This window comes from Pristis pectinata, chromosome 3 (genome assembly GCF_009764475.1).
Source record: "Pristis pectinata isolate sPriPec2 chromosome 3, sPriPec2.1.pri, whole genome shotgun sequence".
NCBI classification, from domain to species: Eukaryota; Metazoa; Chordata; class Chondrichthyes; order Rhinopristiformes; family Pristidae; genus Pristis; species Pristis pectinata.
In genome coordinates this window covers 142,499,572-142,519,513 of record NC_067407.1, presented here as the reverse complement: position 1 = coordinate 142,519,513, position 19,942 = coordinate 142,499,572, and the positions used below count along the sequence as shown (strand labels likewise).

At 48.0% G+C, this 19,942-nt stretch overlaps 1 protein-coding gene across 1 annotated transcript; it reads right to left on the bottom strand.

Moving 5' to 3' along the window:
• Positions 1–6,075: 6,075 nt before the first annotated feature.
• On the bottom strand, positions 6,076–16,543 carry LOC127568036 (uncharacterized). Its single transcript, XM_052011285.1, has 7 exons — positions 16,060–16,543; positions 11,701–12,045; positions 10,641–10,775; positions 10,400–10,473; positions 9,882–9,911; positions 9,749–9,791; positions 6,076–7,974 (listed from the first exon to the last, which is right to left on the bottom strand). The coding sequence occupies exons 1-7, from the start codon at positions 16,541–16,543 to the stop codon at positions 7,967–7,969; spliced, it is 1,119 nt and encodes a 372-aa protein (XP_051867245.1). The 3' UTR covers positions 6,076–7,966.
• Positions 16,544–19,942: the final 3,399 nt, after the last annotated feature.

Sequence of the window (19,942 nt, the reverse complement as noted above, 5' to 3'; positions counted from 1 at the left end):
ACTAATTAAATTAGTAATCAAATGCCCGAATAAACTAATCCCTTCTGCCGACACAATGTCCACATCCCTCCATTTCCTGCACATCCATGGGCCTATCTAAGAGCTTCTTGAATGCCTCTATCGTATCTGCCTCCACTGCCACCCCTGGCAGCACATTCCAGGCACCCACCACTCTCTGTGCTAAAAACCTGCCCTGCACATCTCATTTAAACTTACCCCCTCTCACCTTAAATGCATGCCCTCTGGTATCAGACATTTCAACCCTGAGAAAAAGATACCAGCTGTCTACTCTATCTGTGCCTCTCATAATCTTGTAAACGTCTATCAGGTCTCCCCTCAGCTTCCACCGCTCCAGAGAACCCAAGTTTGTCCAACCTCTCCTCATAGCACCTGCCCTCTAATCCAGGCAGCATCCTGGTAAACCTCTTCTGCACCCTCTCCAAAGGCTCCACATCCTTCCTATATTGGGATGACCAGAACTGCATGCAATATTCTAGGTGCGGTCTAACTATAGTTTCATAAAGCTGCAGTGTAATTTTCTGACTCTTGAACTGAATGCCCAAACATGCCATAAGCCACCTTTCCCAGCTACTTTCAGAGAGCTATGATCCCGCTGCTCATCAGCACTGTTAAGGGTCCTGCCATTAACAGCGCACTGTCTCTTTACATTGGATCTCCCAAGGTGCAACACTTCACATTTGGCCGGGTTGAACTCCATCTGCCATTTCTCTGCCCATATCTGCAACTGATCCACATCCCGCTGGATCCTTTGCCAGTCTTCTACACTATCCACAACACCACTAATCTTTGTATCATCTGCAAACTTACTAACCCACCCATCTACGTTTTCATCCAGGTCATTTATATACATCACAAACAGCAGAGGTCCCAGTACGGATCCCTGAGGAACACCACTAGTCACAGACCTCCAGCTAGAATAAGTCCCATCGACCACTCCCCTCTGTCTTCTATGGGCAGGCCAATTCTGAATCCAGATGGCCAATTCACCATGCATCCCATGCATCTTAACCTTCTGGATGAGCCTCCCATGAGGGACTTCGTCAAACGCCTCACTAAAATCCATGTAGACAAAATCCACAGCTCTACCTTCATCAATCGCCCTCGTCACCTTCTGGAAAAACTCAATCAGGTTACTTAGACACGACTTGCCCAACACAAAGCCATGCTAACTGTCCATAAGTAGGCCATGGTTTTCCAAATGCTCATAAATCCTAACCTTAAGAATCCCTACCACCGACGTGAGACTCACCGGTCTATAGTTTCCAGGATTATCCCTATTTCTTGAATAATGGAACAAATTTAGCTACTCGCCAGACCTCCGGGACCTCGCCTCTGGCGAGAGAGAACACAAAGATATTGGTCAAGGCCCCAGCAATCTCATCTCTTGCCTTTCTCAATAACCTGAGGTATATCCCATCAGGCCTGGGGACTTACCCACCTTAATTTTCTATAAGAGACCCAACACCACCTCCTTCATTATCCTAAAATTCCCTAGCATATTACCATGCTCCGCACTGATCTCCCTAACCTCCACATTCTTCTCCTTGGTAAATACTGATACAAAGTACTCATTTAGGACCTCACCCACATCTTCCACTTCTAAGCACATGTTCCCTCCTTTACCCTACCCTCTCCCTAGTTATCCTCTCGCTTTTGATGTATGGATAAAATGCCTTGGGGTTCTCTTTCACCCTACTTGCCAAGCACTTTTCAATGGCCCCTCCTGGATTTCCTAATTCCCTTCTTCAGTTCCTTTCCGGCTTCTTTAAAATCCTCAAGTGCTCTGTTTGATCCGAGCTTCCTAAACCTTACATATGCTTCCTTTTCCTTCTTGACTAAAATCACCTCTCTTGACATCCAAGGTTCCCTCACCCTCCCATCCTCGTCCTTCCTTCTCACTGGAACATCCCCGTCCTGTACTCTGTGCAGTTGGTCTTCAAACACCCTCCACATGAAGGATGTGGACACCCAAAAACAGCTGTTCCCAATTAACTCTGCCTAGCTCCTGCCTAATGCTCTCCTAATTTGCCCTGCTCCAATTTAATATCCTTCCACAAGGTCCATATTTATCCTTATCTATAGTAGTATCTATAGGAGTTGTGGTCACTGTTCCCGAACTGCTCTCCCACTGAAAGGTCAGTCACCTTGCCAGGCTCATTACCCAACACCAAGTCCAGTACGGTCCCTCCTCTTGTTGGACTATCTACATATTGATTTAAGAAACCCTCCTGGACACACCTAACAAATTCTGTCCTGTCTAAACCTCTTGCACTGAGGAGGTCCCAGTCTATATCGGGGAAGTTGAAGTCACCCACTACTGCAACCCTGTTGTTTTTATACCTTTCCCTAATCTGCCTGCATATACGTATGTCCCTCAATGTCCCGGTGGTTTTTGGCGCATAATCCCATCCGAGTGATTGCACCTTTCTTATTTTTGAGTTCTACCCATATAGACTCAATGGATGACCCCCCAATCTGTCCCCTCTGAGTGCAGCTATGATAATTGCGAGTAATTGTCCCTGAGTAATCGTGCAACTTTCCCCCCCCCCGCCCCCCACTTTTATTTTCCAAAACATCGAAACCCTGGAACATTAAGCACCCTTTCCTGTCCTTCTCTTAACCAAGTCTCTGGTATGGCCACAACATCATAGTTCCACGTACAGATCCAGGTTCTAAATTCATCACCCTTATCCATAATACTCCTGGCATTAAACTAGAAACACCAACCCACCTGTCCCATTGTGTCTTTTACTTTGCTCCTGCCTGTTCTTACTGGTCATGACATCTCCCTCCCCCTCAATCCCTCCACTTTCTGACCCAGTGCTCTGCTTCCCATCCCCCTGCCAAACTAGCTTAAACCCCCCCGAGCAGCACCAGTGAACCGCCTGCCAGGATATTAGCTACCCTCCAGTTAAGGTGCAACCTGCTCCTCTTGTACAGGTCATCCATACCCCAGAAGAGGTTCCGATGATCCAAGAACCTGAAACCCTGTCCCCTGCATCAGATCCTCAGCCACTCTTTCATTTGTTCTATCTTCCTGTTCTTAAAGTGCTTTGAGATGCAGCACTCCCTCGGTACTGATTATTATACAGTGCCTGTTTCTGGATGCACTGACAGGCTGTCACACAAAGTTGGATCGTCACGTTGCTTATGATCCTTTCAACACTTCCAGCCATGGTACACTTGACCAAACCTCGCTTGGATCTCTACTTCCTGCATTTATTTGGAAGTGTATGAGCTGTTAGACCAGGTACCCCAATTGTACTGCTCGTTGTTCACTGGTCTCTGCACTGAACATCTGGGGACCCACAACATCCAGCAATACAGAGTCAAATTACCAGCAGTGGGTCTGGTTTTGGATTTTTGCAGCATGGAGCTAGCATAGCACAATGGGCTGAATAGCCTCCTTGCTTGATGCCAACTCCAGCTGTTCCCTGCAGGAGAAACAGGAGAACATTAGAGCAAGGTCTGATCATGAACCTGTTGGACAAACGTGATGTGTATGTGGAGATAAGAAGTTGCTTAGGACAGGGTTCCTGTCCTAACAGTAGACCCCGCTGTCACACAGCCACTTGAACTTCCAGGAGGAAACCCCTCTGAGGATTATGGAGGATGGGGTCTGGAATACTGTCCCAGAGGGGAGTCACAGCGGGCAGGTTTGCTGGGGCTATTGGGGAGGGTTTAAATTAGGTTGGCAGGGGGATGGGAACCAGTGTGTTAGGTCAGATGATGGTGCAGTTGGTGTAAAAGTAGATGCAATGTGCAGAGAGACTGTGAAGAAGGATAGGCAGGGGACGGGGCATAAACACAGTCAACGGGATGAGTTGAAATGTGTTTACCTTAATGCGAGAAGTATTAAGAATAAGGGTGTTGAACTGAGAGCATAGGACGGGACATGGATTAAGATGTTGTGGCCATTACACAGACTTGGCTGTTGCAAGGGCAGGATTGGCTGCTTGATGTTCCATGGTTTAGATGTTTCAAAAGGGTTAGAGAGGGTGGTAAAAGACAGTGTGGGTGGGGGAGTGGTATTGCTGATCAGGGACAGTATCACAGGTGCAGAAAGGGAGGATGTGGTGGAGGGATCATCCACTGAGTCAGTGTGGGTGGAAGTCAGAAACAGGAAGGGAGCAATCACTCTATTGGGAGTATTCTACAGGCCCCCTAGTAGCTACTGGACGCTGAGGAGCAGATCGGGAGGCAGATTTTGGAAAGGTGCAAAAATAACAGGGTTGTTGTCATGGGAGACTTCAACTTCCCTAACATTGATTGGCACCTCAGTGCCAAAGGTTTAGATGGGGCAGAATTTGTTCAGTGTGTCCAGGAAGGATTGCTGACACAGTATGTGGACAGGCCGACTGAGGAGAGGAGAGGCCATACTGGATCTAGTACTAGGCAATGAACCTGGTCAGGTGACAGACCTCTCGGTGGATGAGCTTTTCAGCGACACTCTCCAAACTTGAGCATTGCCATGGACAAGGATAGGAGCAGACGATACGGGCAAGTGTTTAATTGGGGAGCACTAATTATGATGGTATTAGGCAGGAATTTGGGAGCATAAACTGGGAACAGATGCTCTCAGGGAAATGAACAGCACAAATGTAAAGGTTGTTTGGGGAACACGCATGAGGTTCTGGATAGGTTTGAACCACTGAGGACAATGCGGGCTCACTCTCAAGTTTTAAGAATAAATTGGATAGATACATGGACAGGAGAGGTCTGGAGGGTTATAGACTGGGTGCAGGTAAATGGGACTAGCGGAATAAAGTTTCAGCACAGACTAGAAGGGCCGAGTGGCCTGTTTTCTGTGCTGTAGTGTTCTATGGTTTTGCGTCGAGTGTTCTGGGGGCAGCTTGCAAGTGTCGCCATGCTTCCGGTGCCAACATAGCATGCCCACAACTTCCTAACCCGTATGTCTTTGGAATGTGGGAGGAAACTGGAGCACCCGGAGGAAACCCACGCAGACACGGGGAGAACGTACAAACTCCTTACAGACAGCGGCCAGAATTGAACCCGGGGTTGCTGGCTCTGTAATAGCATTACGCTAAGGTAGCAGGAATGTTGCTGAGTCTATTAGTTCCCAAGCAGGCATGGCAAGGTAGTGGGCAAGATGTTTCCATGAGTGGGAGAATCTCAAATGAGGGGTCCGAGTTATAAGACTAGGGGGTGGACATTTAAAACTGAGGTGTGTAGGAACTTCTGGCAGAGGGTGGTGAACCTCTGTACCACGGAGGTTGCGGAGGCTGGATCACTGGGGTAATTAAAGAGAAAGCAGAGACATTGTTGAAAGATCAGAGAGTCAAGAGCTGTGGGAATCTGGCACAAAAGAGGAGGTGAGGCCTGGGGTAGATCATCTGTCATCATATTGAGTAGTGGGGCAGTTTGAGGGGCTGAGTGGCCTCCTCCTATTGTCTTGTGTTCTAATGAACAAGCTGGGGTGAAGTTGGGTCCTGCACATTACCTGAAGGGAGAGTCAATGTCCTCAAAAGCAAGTCAGCTCAGAATCAGAGTCAAGAGTGAAACTGAAACTAGTCATCCCAAGTTGGAACAAGCTCAGATGGGACCTGCTCCTTCCTAGGAAGCCTCAAGCTTGGAAACTTGTCTTCACCCCAGCTGTGGGTGTTCCGAGGTGACTGATGAGGCCACTTGTGGGATGTGCAGACTCTGCCACACCTGCGGCAGGAGGTGTTTCATGGCGATGTGGATGGGTAATTTGTGAAGTGAGGCACTCCTCCCACCAGATACTTGGGCTGTGCTCCTGGTGAACAGACTCAAGGCTCTCAGTGCCATCCCCAATATTCCTTCTCATCACAGAGCAGATCACAATGGGCCAGCGTGCCAAACGCCTTCTTCACCACCCTGTCTACCTGACGCCACTTTCAGGGAAGAGACATTTCCATTGTTGGAGGTTTATTTAATGTTCTGTCCAGTTATCTTGCTTTTTTCAAAATTAGCACCGCCTAATCAATTTCAATGCAGTCAGCATCACTTTTGATTTAACTGCTTTCCTTCTTGACAACACTCCATGTTAAGACTGAAGTAACACCTTTTTGTTGAGCCTTTAATAATCTTTAAAACAATTCTCCATATCAGTGATGATATTAAGACACCAGAATTACTTTTATGTATGTTTAAGCATTCTATTTAAAACATTACACCATTAAAGTTCACAGAACACTCTGCATCACGGCCTCACCACAGTGACATGTGGCACTCAAACTCTGCAGGCTGTGGGACTGTCTGACTGACTCCCTCACCGTGGGATCCCCTGGGGCCACAGCATTCCAGTGTCCCTGTGCCAGAAACCCATTCTGGGCCGCAATCCTTCACCATGTCGTTGCTTCCTCTACAGCTGAATCCCAGCTTGAGATTGACAAGCACCTTCCAAATTCCTGCCCTTTCCGAGGGACACATGAAGCCTCCCAACATTCCCACCCGGCACAGCAATTTCAGGCAATAGGTCTCAGCCGTCCAACCCTGACCTACAGAATCTTGCATTGCTTCTGTGTTCCCTTTCAGATTGCTTGTTATTAATTTGCTGCTCTGACAGCCCAGTCCTTATCTTCTGAACTTGGTCTCACAGTTTAAGCTGCAAACTTGTTAGAAGCTTTCAATTTCTACACTAAAGCAGCTAAACAGTTTAAACAGTCAATGCAATATTTTAAAGCAGAAAGATAAATTGAGGAATTTTAAATAATCATTGCAAAATCTCTACATCTGATCATCTTTCCTGACTGATGATCTGACAGCTTCCCTGTGATGTCACTTGCCCTGCACTTTTTATGAATGGGGGATTGTTGTGGAGAAGGGTGAGGAGGGGGAACTTCAAAGGGCAGCAGAAGGTGTGGAGGTCCATGGATGGGTGGGCTGGTGGTGGGGTGGGATACAATCACAGGAAAGACCTTGGAAAGACCACTACAGCCAGGCCCCCTGCGAGGTTATGAAGTACACAGTCAGGAGGTGTGCAAGTACCACAGGTTGTCAAGCTCACAGCAGCCTTGTGGTTGATGAACCACATGAATGGGGAACCACACTGTGGTTTACAAATCACTGTCAGGAGGTCCACACACCCACTGGCTGTTGTGTGACGACATCACCCCTGAACAGTACAAAACTTCAGTCAGACTGCACTTGGAGCATTGTGTGCAGTTCTGGTCGCCCTGTTATAGGACGGATGTGGAGGTGCTGGAGAGGACGCAGAAGAGGTTCACCAGGATGCTGCCTGGATTAGCGGGTATGAGTTATAAGGAGAGGTTGGACAAACTTGAATTGTTCTCCCCAGAGTGTCGGAGGCTGAGGGGAGACCTGTTAGAGGTTCTTAAAATTATGAGAGGCACACTGTAGAAAGGGTAAATAGTCAGGGTCGTACCCCAGGGGAGAAACATCAAACACCAGAGGACATGCGTTTAAGGTTAGAGGGGGAAGTTTAAAGGCATCGTGAGGGGCAGGCTTTTTTACGCAGAGGGTGGTGGGTGCCTGGAATGGGTGACCAGGGGCAGTAGTGAAAGCAGGCAGTTTGGTGGAGTTTAAGAGGCTTTTAGACAGACCCATGAATATGAAGGGAATGGAGGGATGTGGATGATACACAGGAGGAGGACATTTAGTATACACTGGCATCAAGATCAGCACAACATTGTGGGCCGAATGGCCTGTCCAGTGCTGTACTGTTCCATCTTCCATGTTCTAACAACTGATCCCTCTCACACCCCTGTTCTTGCTCCCTCCCCCATCAAGACAGGAGGTTTCTCCTGAGGCAAATGTCCCAAATGTTGTTTCCGATAAAATTCTTTTTCTCCCACACATAAAATGAATCTAATCTCTGGGCCTTAAACTGTTACATGTCCGATGAGTCTGTCTGTGGAGAATTCCATCCAGTTTTCCTTCACCCAGCCGAGGCCACACCACACAGCCCGAGTCCCTCTGCGGTTCAGCTGTCAGATGCTTGTTAATGGCCTGAAACACAATTACAAAGGGCACAGTGGTGTGAAGTGAGCCAGCGAAGAACAGGAGAATTCGGGTCCGTGTCAGATACTGCCCGAGAGGTTCCGCTGAGTGTCTGGGCCACGGAGAGGTCGGCTCTCAGGGCTGAGTGACCTCTGCTGATCCTGAGCCTGGACGTATGTCCAAGGATAATGAACTGGTCAACACGGCTGGTCCTGACCACTGTGCCGGGCTGCTGCTGGATACAGTGGACTGAGGGCAGAAGCAGCCATGGATGGTGGGGCTCCATCAGTGACACTTAACGCTGGTGTTACGGCGCTGGGCCCACACCTGGGGCCGTGAACACTTTGTGCAAAGGGGAGACAAAGTGGATAGGGTGAGCAGACCACTCGGCCCCTCCACTCTGTTCTGTCACTTGATCAGACGGTGACCTCTCTTAACTCCAATCACCCATCTCTGTCCAAAACCAGCAAATGTCAACCCGGCTCAGTTCGGGAATTTCCAGTTGTCTAGGGAGAGGGTTGCACATCCCCACTGCCACAGGACTGTCTCCGGAACAGCTGGGCTCCAGTGATGTTGCAGCCCCACGTTCTGGATTCCCCACCAGACCAACTGGCTTCTCTCAGTCCAGCAGAACGAACCACATTAACATTGGAAGCACTTCAGTTAGATCACACCTGGTTGCATCACGGCCTGGTATGGGAACTCCAATGTACCGGAACGCAAGAGGCTACAGGGAGCGGTGGGACAGCCTGTTCCATCACGGGGACAGCTCTCCCCACCATCGAGAACATCGACGAGGCGATGTCTCAGGAAGGTGACATCCATCACCAGGGACCCCCACCATCCGGGCCGTGCCCTCTTCTCGATGCTGCCATCGGGCAGGAGGTAAAGGAGCCCGAAGACCCCACACTTCAAGGTTCAACAACAGCTTCTTCCCCACTGCCGCCAGGTTCTTGAACCCACCTGAAAACCCCAACACCACCTCGGACTGTGTTTCCCTCAACTTGCACTGGTGTCGTTATGTTTATTTTGTTGTCTACCTTTGCGCAGGTGGAAGTTATGTATCGATGTTAATTTAAGTTGATGTTAAGTTACGTTTGTCCTGTCCGTGACGTACTGAGCTGCTGTTGTTGCAAAAAGTGAATCTTCACGGCACTTATGCCCTGGGTGTGTCTGTCCATGGCAATAAACTTGAACTGAAGGATGAAAACCTCCACCTTCTGAACTGAAGGCAACACAATCCAATTGTGATCATTGCTGAGAAAATGTAGCCCTGCCTCATCTCGGCAGTGGTTCAGGTGGAGACTACGCTAAGTGATTGCTCGGGGCGGGTGTCCTGTCCCTGAAATCATCATGACCAGTCACTGGTGGGTCCAGGAGAGGACGTGGACGGCGAATGGGAGCTTTGCCTCGATCATTATCTTCCAACTGCACGGAACAGCTCTTGTTGGAAAAGTCAGGGACAATATTTGCTCAACCTTGAAACCAATGGGGGATAATGAATTAGAAAATCAATTGCATTGTGTCGTTTAAATGCTCAGCCCGAGCAGGATTGCAAGGACGTGTGTGTATGGCTGAATGATCTGACTCAGTGAAAGCTGGGAATTCACACCCTGAGCCAACCCATCGCCCGACTGAGCTCCCGCTGACCCATTACCACACTGGGCTCATTGCCCACTGGTTGTTCCTGTCTGAAGGCTTCCCTACAATCTCACCACTTCTACAGCAGTTGACAACATCACATGGTTTAGCCACACCCTTGTCAGAGGTTACTGCAACGTACCTTGGAGATAACCGTAGGTGGACTGAATGGGTTGTTGCAAAGCCTAGTAGAAAACACAGAAATGGTGGTAACAGCCGCTGGGCAACCCAGGCTCTGGGAAATGTTTCAGTGTTCTAAGTGTGACCTTTCTTACCATGTAGGTGGCGTTTGGATCTCCTGAAGTCTGCAATAGGACACAATCCAACAGTTACATTGGTCTGAACATTGTCAACACTGGTTTTAAGATGAGAGGGGGGGAAGTTTAAGTAGATGTGTGGGGCAAGTTTTTTTACACAGAGGGGGTGGGTGGCTGGAATGGACTGCCAGGGCTGGTGGTGGATGCAGGTACCACAGTGGCATTTAAGAGGCATTTAGACAGACAGATGATCACAGAGGGATATGGATTATGTGCAGGGATTAGTTTCATTTGGCATTATGGTCGGCACAAACACGGTGGGCCGAAGGGCCTGTCCCTGGGCTGTGCTGTCCTATGGGCTGTGTTCTATGTCCAGGGACACATACACCACATACAACTGCAAATCATAAAGACATTGCTGAAATATTCACTGATCTGCTGTGCCAGTGGGGAACATCCCTGGTGGAAGAAGCCAAGAACACACCACCGAAGCGATCTCAGCACCTCTACTTATCCAAGAAACAATCAGAACTCACCGGGATCTCCCTTGCCTTGGAAACATTTTCATAATCTGCTGCTGGTGTTTGGTCTTCAGCTGCTGCGGGTGGGGCTGTGAAATAGAGTATAAAGTCTCACTGACATCAGCCTCAGAGCTGAGAATCCTACAGTGTTGCCAACAGCACAATGACCGGCTCTTTGACAATCAGTCCCAGCCCTTTACAGTTTACTAACTGCACGCAACAACCGGATCAGACTGAATGATTTAGGCACACATACGGGACTGGTGGCTTCCCAAAGCTCTGCGTTTGATGTGCAAAATGCCTCCAGTGACAGCGAGAACTGCCAGCAACACAACCAGAATGAGGAAGGTGAGGTACGTCTTCACAGCCTGGTACACATCTGTTTGATGAGCTGAAAGGGAATCACGATTGGGTAAAACATCTGGGAAACAGTGTCAGTGCAGAAGGAATCCATTCAGCCCATCTTCTGTGCTAGCTCTTTGAAAAAGGTGCCCACTGATCCCAACCCACTCATTCCCCAGGGTCCTGCGGAAAGTTCTTTTCAAGTATTTATCCAACTCCTGATGGAATGTTGCTGTGAAACCTGCTTCCACCAACTGACCCAATGGATCACTGAATAAAGCACAGCCCTCAGAGACGTCCTGTTCCTCCAACCTTCCCCAAACATTCGATAGAATTACATTTTAATGAAGGAAGGGGAACTACAAGTAATCACAAGGCAGTTGGTTTACCTGGCCAGTTACTGGAGTGTTTCCCAATGGACCTGATAAGCATTGATTTGGAAAGGTACAGATTAATCAGGAACAGTCAGCAAGCTTTGATCTTGGGCCTCACTGTAACAGTACAGGAGGTCACAGACAGAGAGGTCGGAGTGGGAGTGGGACTGGGAATTAAGATGGGAAGCCCAGGATCACTCCTACAGACTGACCGCAGCTGCTCTGCAAAGCCATCACCCAATATGAATTTGCTTTCTCCAGTGTAGAAGAGGCCACAATGTGAACACCGAGTGTGGGACACTGGATTAGAAGAGGTACAAGTGAATCACTGCTTCCCCTGGATGGTGGGAAGGGAAGTGAAAGAAAGGTGTTGAATGTTGCATTGGAGAGTGTGCAGAGGAGATTCACCAGGAAGCTTCACTGAAGTCCATGTAGACAACATCCACTGCCAGGCCCTCATCAATCACCTTCAGCACCTCCTCTAGTACTCAAGCAAGTTTATAAGACACGACCTCCCCCACACAAAGACATGCTCACCGTCTTTAGTTAGTCTATGCAGTAACACACTGGTGAATAAAGCTAAACATAATTTGGACTCACCGCCTACGACGAGCTGGGTTCCGTTCCCACTGATGTCTCCCCACACTCTGCAGTAATAGATGGCAGAATCACTGGGCTCCACGTCTGTAACAGCCAGTATGAACCTGCTATTGGAGTTGTCCCTGTAGGGCAGGAACCTCTCAGTGAAACCTGGTCCCCACTGTGGGCTGCCTCTTGCCTTATGTGTTAAAACCCACTCCAAGTCCTGCTCGAGTAGTTTCCGGTACCAGTGGACATCGGTGTCTTGCAATCTGGCTCTGGTCATGGTGCACCATAACTGCGCTGTGTGGCCCTCAGTGACATGCTCCAGGCTCGGTGACTGCATAAGGACAGGAACATCTGCACCTTAAAGGGAGAATATCAATAACTTAAAAACTGGCCTGAAGTGTTGCTGGAACGAGGCACTGTGCGTGGGACCTAGGCTCAAACAATGTAACTGAGGCGTATATGTGGTCAGATCAAGCCCTGCACACAGAGCTCCTCTGAAAGCCTTTGATAGGAGTCAAATCTCCACCGTGGCCCTGTCAAAGCTGTCCAGGTCTCACAGCATTTCTGAAAGTCCCTAACAATCAGAATTTGTTGGTAAATATCAACGTTTAAAATACAATTTAAAAAATTGAAAACATTTCTAAAAATTAAGGAAAATGCTTAAAAGACTTAGTACATTCAGATAAGATAGCTCAATTCGTCACCTGTACATTGAACACACAGTGAAATACATCTTTTTGCACATTGTGTTCTGGGGGCAGCCCACAAGTGTCACCACGCTTCCGGTGCCAACACAGCATGCCCACAACTTCCTAACCCGTACATCTTTTTGGAATGTGGGAGGAAACTGGAGCACCCGGAGGAAACCCATGCAGACATGGGGAGAACATACAAACTCCTTACAGACAGCAGCCGGAATAGAACCCGGGTTACTGGAGTTGTAATAGAGTTACACTAACCGCTACACTACCGTGCCTGCCCTCGTTTTGAAATAATTAGTAACATTACAACAACTGTACATGATTTACAGAATTTTACTCACCTTATTCAAAGCCAACATCTGGCACTAAGTCAGGGAGGAAGAGAAATTAATATTGGTGAAGAAATGCGGCCTGACAGGGTAATGTGGTTAAATCCAAAAAATCCCAAGAACCTGATGATCTTCGATGCAGAGTTTGAAAGAGGTGGCGATGGAGATAGTGGGTGCTATGGAAACATTCCCGAAATTCTGCAATGGTTCTTGCAGAATCGAGGGGAGCAAATGGGAAATGCAATTTAAGGAAGGAAGGAGAGAGAAAATGGTGAACTGCTGACATGTTGTACGGAAATGCTGGAACCTGTAATAAAGGAGGTGACATTTATAGAACAATAATATGACAGAGTAAAGTCAAAACAGATTTCAGAAAGTATTGGTATTGGTTTATTATTGTGACTTGTACCGAGGTACAGTGAAAAACTTGTCTTGCAAACCAATCGTACTGGTCAATTCATTACACAGTGCAGTTACATTGAGTTAGTACAGAGTGCATTGCTGTAGTACAGGTAAAAACAATAAAAGTACAGAGTAAAGTGTCACAGTTACAGAGAAAGTGCAGTGCAATAAGGTGCAAGGTCACAATAAGGTAGATCGTGAGGTCAGAGTCCATCTCATCGTATAAGGGAACTGTTCAATTGTCTTATCACAAGTGGGGTAGAAGCTGTCCTTAAGTCTGGTGGTACGTGTCCTCAAGGGGAGCTTGTTGAGCAGGTGTCTGGTAGAGTGCAAGGATGGGAAGCAATGGATGTGGGTTATTTGGATTTTGTTTGCACGAGATCCCGGACCAGTTGAACATGCTCCAGCCTGCATTTGTGGATCAGCGGTGGAGAGGGTCAGCAGCTTTAATTTCCTGGATATAAACAAGATATGAACAAGCTGAGTGAGCGGACAACACAGCAGATGGAGGGCAATGTGGTAAACTGATGGGAAAACAAGCTGTTGGAGGAACAGTGGGTCAGGCAGCATCTGTGGGGGGAGATGTTTCCGGTCAAGACCCTTCATCTGGACTGAGTGTGTAGCGGGGAGCTAGCCAGTAGAAAGAGGTGAAGGGAAGGGGTGGGGCTAGAGCTGGCAGGTGATTGGTGAATCCAGGTGAGAGGGGAGAACTGAATTGTCCACTTTAGTGGGAATAAAGTGAAATGCTGAGTATTTTTACCTGGAGAGCTACCGGGAACTGTTGATGTTGAAAGGCACCTGGGTGTCCTGGTGCACCAGCTACTGAAAACTCACATGTAGGTGCAGTCGAAGAGGCAAATGTTTGTTGCTCATTACAGCTGGAGGATTTGAGTACAAGACCAAAGATGATTTATTGCGTGTATATCAGCTCAATGAAGTTCACCTTAAGGGTAGAGAATCTGGATTCACTGGAGATGGGCACATGTACTGGGAGGGTGCTCTGAAGAACAGATGATGCCACACTGGAGCCCTATCACTGGGCACAATCCAAAGCACTGTGGCCCCTCACTAATGGGAGGTGAGCACTGATGTGCAAACTGATCATCTGCTCTCTGTGTGAAGTTGGATTTTTGAAAATTAATTTGATCATGGAGCGTGTTATCAGAGTGGAGAAAACTAGAAACTTTGTTCTGTGTTCAGACTAAGAGCTGGGCCCTGCTCGCAGGTGCTTGACTGAAAACCCAGGAGAGGAGAACTCCAGCTGGTCATGGTTCTGATGAACCATCTCCTCCTGCACATTTAAACCATGAAATATTGATACTTCTACACTCACGTAGCAGAGACAACCAACAAATACCCAGCCCTGGCAGCAACGTCAGGGGCACTAGGACCGGCAGGGAACAAAGTGATTCACAGGGACGTAGCCAGGACGGAGGGCTGGAGTTATGAGGAGAGACGGGATAGGCTGAGTGTTGCCCCTGGAGTGAAGGAGGCTGAGGGATGACATTACAGAGGTTTATGAAATCATGATGGGCAGAGATAATGGATGGTCACAATCTTTTCCCCAGGGTAGGGGAGTCTAAAACTGGAGGGTGCAGGTTTAAGGTGAGAGGGGAGAGATTTGAAGGGGACCTGAGGGATATTTCTTTCACACAAAGGGTGGGGGTATATGGAATGAGTAGTCAGAGGAAGTTGTAGAAGCAGGTACAATTTAAAAACATTTCAAAGACATTTGGACAGGTCCATGGATAGGAAGGGTTGAGAGGGACATGGGCCAAACACGGGGAAATGGGACTGGCTCAGGTCGGCACCTGGTCAGCATGTAGAGATGGGCCGAAGGGCCTGTTTCCGTGCTGTCTGTCTCTATGACCCTATAACCCTAAACAGGCTGCGGGTTGTGCATCTGTGCTCTGTCCTCCTGCAGTCCGTCCCCATCATTGTTTTCTAAAGTTGTGTCTTTTGTCATCTGCATTTGTTGGAAGTGTGTCCCTAATGCACCTCAGACAGATTGTTTGCTGTTCCTGTGCTGTGTGTTCTGTGTTCTGTGACCCGTTTTACCCACCCAGACTGGTTCAGGTCAAACTGAGAGAACAGCTGTCCACTGTCGGCAAGTAGGTAGCTTTCTCGGCTTTCACACAGTGGGCAGTTGTCAGCGACAGTTCATTAGGAAGGCAGTGGAACGTTGCAAACAGGATGGAGAATAAAAGTGGGGAATAAAGGCAGAAAATGCTGGAAACACTCAGCAGGTCAGGCAGCATCTGTGGAGAGAGACACTGAGGTAACGGTTCAGATCCGAGACCCTCTGTCAGATTTGGGGAATAGACAGAAAAAGTTCACCCGAAGTTGCAGAGAGAGGCTTGGATCTGAGATGTTAAAACTCCAGTAATCCGGTACTGAGGGACCTGCTGCTGTCGGACTGGCAGGTTTTCCAGAGTCTTGGAGGTTATTTTGTTAAACACACTTTTAATTAACTTTCTAAAGAAAGCTGTAAGAAAGCAACAGTCCAATTCATGTGGTCAGTGTTTAAGGGAGCACGGGAAAGCGAAGGGGAGGGTTTACAGGCAGTGCGGAAACCAGGGACCGGGACGGTGACGGGGAAGGTGACAAACATCACTGGTGAGCCGGGTGCAGAACCAGGGTCAGCGAGCGGATTATTGGGGCCTTCCAGAATGTTCTGTCATCTGTTGATATTTATCCATTGCTGGGACGTGGATGTCACTGGCAATGCCGACATTTCTTCTCCGTCCCTAATTACCCCTGAACTCGGTGGGTGGTGAAGTATCATCCACATTAAGTTTGGCCCACACTTTATTCTCCATTCTGCAGTATAAACTTCCTACAACAGCTGATTCTGTAAAACTGAAACACGGTATCACGGTTACTCGTGAGATGTTGATACCGAGACAGGATTGGAAATAGAACCAATATACAGTACTCACTGGTCACATTCAGCCGGGTTCCTTTTCCAAAGAATGTCCCCCAGATTCCACAGATGTAATCGGCAGAGTCCGTGGTCTTCACGTCACTGATGGTCAGTGAGTAGCTGTTACTGGTGACATTCCGAGAAAGCTGAAATCGACCGGAGAAACCCGGTAACCTGTAAACACCGCCACTATTGAAAAGACTAAGTACTATTCCAGCCTCTGTTAGATTATTGCGTGAGTTGTACCAGTGTACATCATATTTCTCTACAGTGTATTGCACATCGCTGCTCTCCAGGACACACTGTATCAGCACCGTTTCACCTTCACGCACCTTCACATCTCCTGGCGACTGGATCAGGACTGTCGTTGCCTTCAGACCTGTGGGCAGTAAACAACTGAAGGTCAGAAGGGAGCAGGGCCTATGGGATACAACAGCAGAGCCAAACTGGTCTGGGTCAGAGTGAGACTGACCACGGGTGGTGACCAAACGGCAGGACATGCTGATGGGCAGAACAGTGGGTTGGAGACAGGCCTGAAGGACAAATGGGGGCTGGAGGGGGTCACAGAATCATGGTTATACAGCACCGAGATGGGCCCTTTGGCCCAACTCGTCCATGCTGACTAAGATGAGTATCTGAGCTACTCCCATTTCCCTGCGTTTGGCCCATACCCCTTTAAACCTTTCCCATCCATGTCCCTGTCCAAATGTCTTTTAAGCTCTGTTACTGTACTGCTTCTACAGCTTCATCTGGCAGCTCATTCCATATACCCACAACCCTCTGAGAGAAAATGTTACCCCTTGGCATTCATTCAACTTGGGTGGCACAGTAGCGTAGCGGCTAGCGTGACGCTATTACAGCGCCAGCGATTGGGGTTGGATTCCCGTCGTTGTCTGTAAGGAGTTTGTACGTTCTCCCATGTCTGCATGGGTTTCCTCTGGGTGCTCTGGCTTCCTCCCATATTGCAAAGACGTACGGGTAGGTTAATTTGGGTTTAAAATGGGCGGCGTAGACTCGTTGGGCTGGAAGGGCCTGTTACCACGTTGTAAATAAAATTTTAAAAAAAATTTAAAATTTAATTTAAAACTTTTTCCCCTCTCACTCTAAACCGATGCCCCCTAGTTTTGGACTCCCTTACCCTGGGGAAAAGACTGTTACCGTCCACCTTATCAATGCCTCTCATAATTATAAACTCTTCTATAAGGTCGCCCCTCATTCTCCTACTTTCCAAGGAATAAAGACCACGCTCTGGGAGGGTGCTCTGAAGAACAGATGATGCAACACTGGAGCCTTATCACTGGGCCACAATCCAAAGCACTGTGGCCCCTCACTAATGGCTGGTGAGCACTGATGTGCAAACTGATCGTCTGCTCTCTATGTCATCTTGGATTTTTGAAAACTAATTTGATCATGGAGCGTGTTGTCAGAGTGGAGAAAACTAGAAACTTTGTTCTGTGTTCAGACTAAGAGCTGGTCCCTGCTCACAGGTGCTTGACTGAAAACACAGGAGAAGAGAACTCCAGCTTGTCATGGTTCTGATGAATCAACTCTCCCTCATTTAAACTATGAAATATTGATATTTCTACCACTCACGTAGCAGAGACAACCAAAAAATACCCAGCCCTGGCAGCAACGTCAGGGGCACTAGGACCGGCAGGGAACAAAGTGATTCACAGGGACGTTGCCGGGACGGAGGGCTGGAGTTATGAGGAGAGACTGGATAGTTTCCTCTTCCTCCTACTTGGGCAGTGTCTTTAGATCGAGGTGACTAGTTTCTACTCTGATTTTGAAAGTCCGAAGGTGGCTGATGAGACCAATATGGTAACCACAGACTCTTCCACAGATGGGACAGATGATACTTGATGGGGCAGGGCGGTGGGTGGTGCACTCCTTCTGTCCTTACACAGAGCCACTGCATTCTCCCAGTGCATGGAGTCGAGGATTTCAATGCCATATCAAATGTTCCAGCACAATTATTCTCAACACTGGTGCCCCACAAAGCTGCGTCCTCAGCCGTCTGCTCTACTTCCTATACACTCATGACTGTGTGGCCAGATTCGGCTCTAGCTCCATCTACAAGTTTGCAGACGATACCACCGTTGTAGGCCGTATCTCAAACAGCGATGAGTCGGAGTGCAGGAAGGAGATAGAGAGCTTAGTGGAATGGTGTCATGACAACAACCTTTTCCTCAGTGTCAACAAAACTAAAGAGCTGGTCATTGACTTCACAAAAGGGGGTGGTGTACATGCACCTGTCTACATCAATGGTGCTGAGGTAGAGAGGGTTGAGAGCTTCAAGTTCCTGGGAGTGAACATCACCAACAGCCTGTTCTGGTCAAATCACATAGAAGCCACAGCCAAGAAAGCTCACCAGCACCTCTACTTCCTCCGGAGGCTAAAGAAATTTGGTTTGTCCCCTTTGATTCTCACCAACTTTTACCGATGCACCATAGAAAGCATCCTATCTGGATGTATCACAGCTTGGTATGGCAACTGCTCTGCCCAGGACCGCAAGAAACTGCAGAGAGTTGTGGACACAGCCCAGTGCATTACGGACACCAGCCTCCCATCCTTAGAGTCTTTACCTCTCATTGTCTTGGTGAAGCAGCCAGCACAATCAAAGACCCCACCCACCCGGGACATTCTCTCTTCTCTCCCATCGGGTAGAAGATACAGGAGCCTGAGGGCACGTACCACCAGACTTAAGGACAGCTTCTACCCCACTGTGATAAGACTATTGAACGGTTCCCTTAAACAATGAGATGGACTCTAACCTCACGATCTACCTTGATGTGACCTCGCACCTTATTGCACTGCATTTTCTCTGTAGCTGTGACACTTTACTCTGTACTGTTACTGTTTTTACCTGTACTACATCGGTGCACTCTGTACTAACTCAATCTAACTGCACTGTGTAATGAATTGACCTGTACGATTGGTTTGTAAGACAGGTTTTTCACTGTACCTCGGTACAAGTGACAATAATAAACCAATACCAATACCACTTGGAGCAGTCCTGAGCCAGAGATTCCCAGGGGTCAGTGGGGATGTTGCCTGTCTTCAAGGAGGCTTCCAGCACACCCTTGAATCTTTCTCCCTCTCCTCCTGGTAACGTTTGAATATAATGTCTCCACCTAGCCTGTCCAGTGCAGCTGGCTCAGTGTAAGCAGGGTCTCAGTAATGTGAATGTTGGTCTGTGGGAGGAACGCAGACAGTAATTTGTTTATCCTTTGAGTGAATCTGGAAGATATCATGTGACACAGCATTTGTGTTATCTTTCCAATGCCTTCTGTCTTTCCACTTCACAATTCACTAATTGGTTTATTATTGTTATATGTACCAAGGTACAGTGTAAGACCTTGTTTGTATGTCATCCATGCAGATCATTTCACCACATCAGTACATTGAGGTAGTACAAGGGAAAAGCAATAACAGAATGCAGAGCAGACTTTTTCCCAGGGCGACAATGGCTGACACGAGGGGACGTAATTTTAAGGTGATTGGAGGAAGGTATAAGGGGGATGTCAGGGGTAACGTGTCAGGGGTAAGTTTTTTTTTACACAGAGAGTGGTGGGTGCGTGGAGTGCACTGCCAGCAGAGGTGGTGGGGGCAGATACATTAGGGACATTTAAGAGACTCTTAGATAACCACATGAATGATAGAGAAACGGAGAGCTATGTGGGAGGAAAGAGTTAGATAGATCTTAGAGCAGGATAAAATGTCGGCACAACATTGTGGGCCGAAGGGCCTGTACTGTGCTGTAGTGTTCTATGTTCTAACACAGTGCTACAGTTACAGAGAGTACACTGTAGGCAGACAACAAGGTGCAAGGCCATGACAAGGTAGATTGTAAGGCTAAGAGTCCATCCTATTGCATGAGAGTTCCATTCAACATTCCC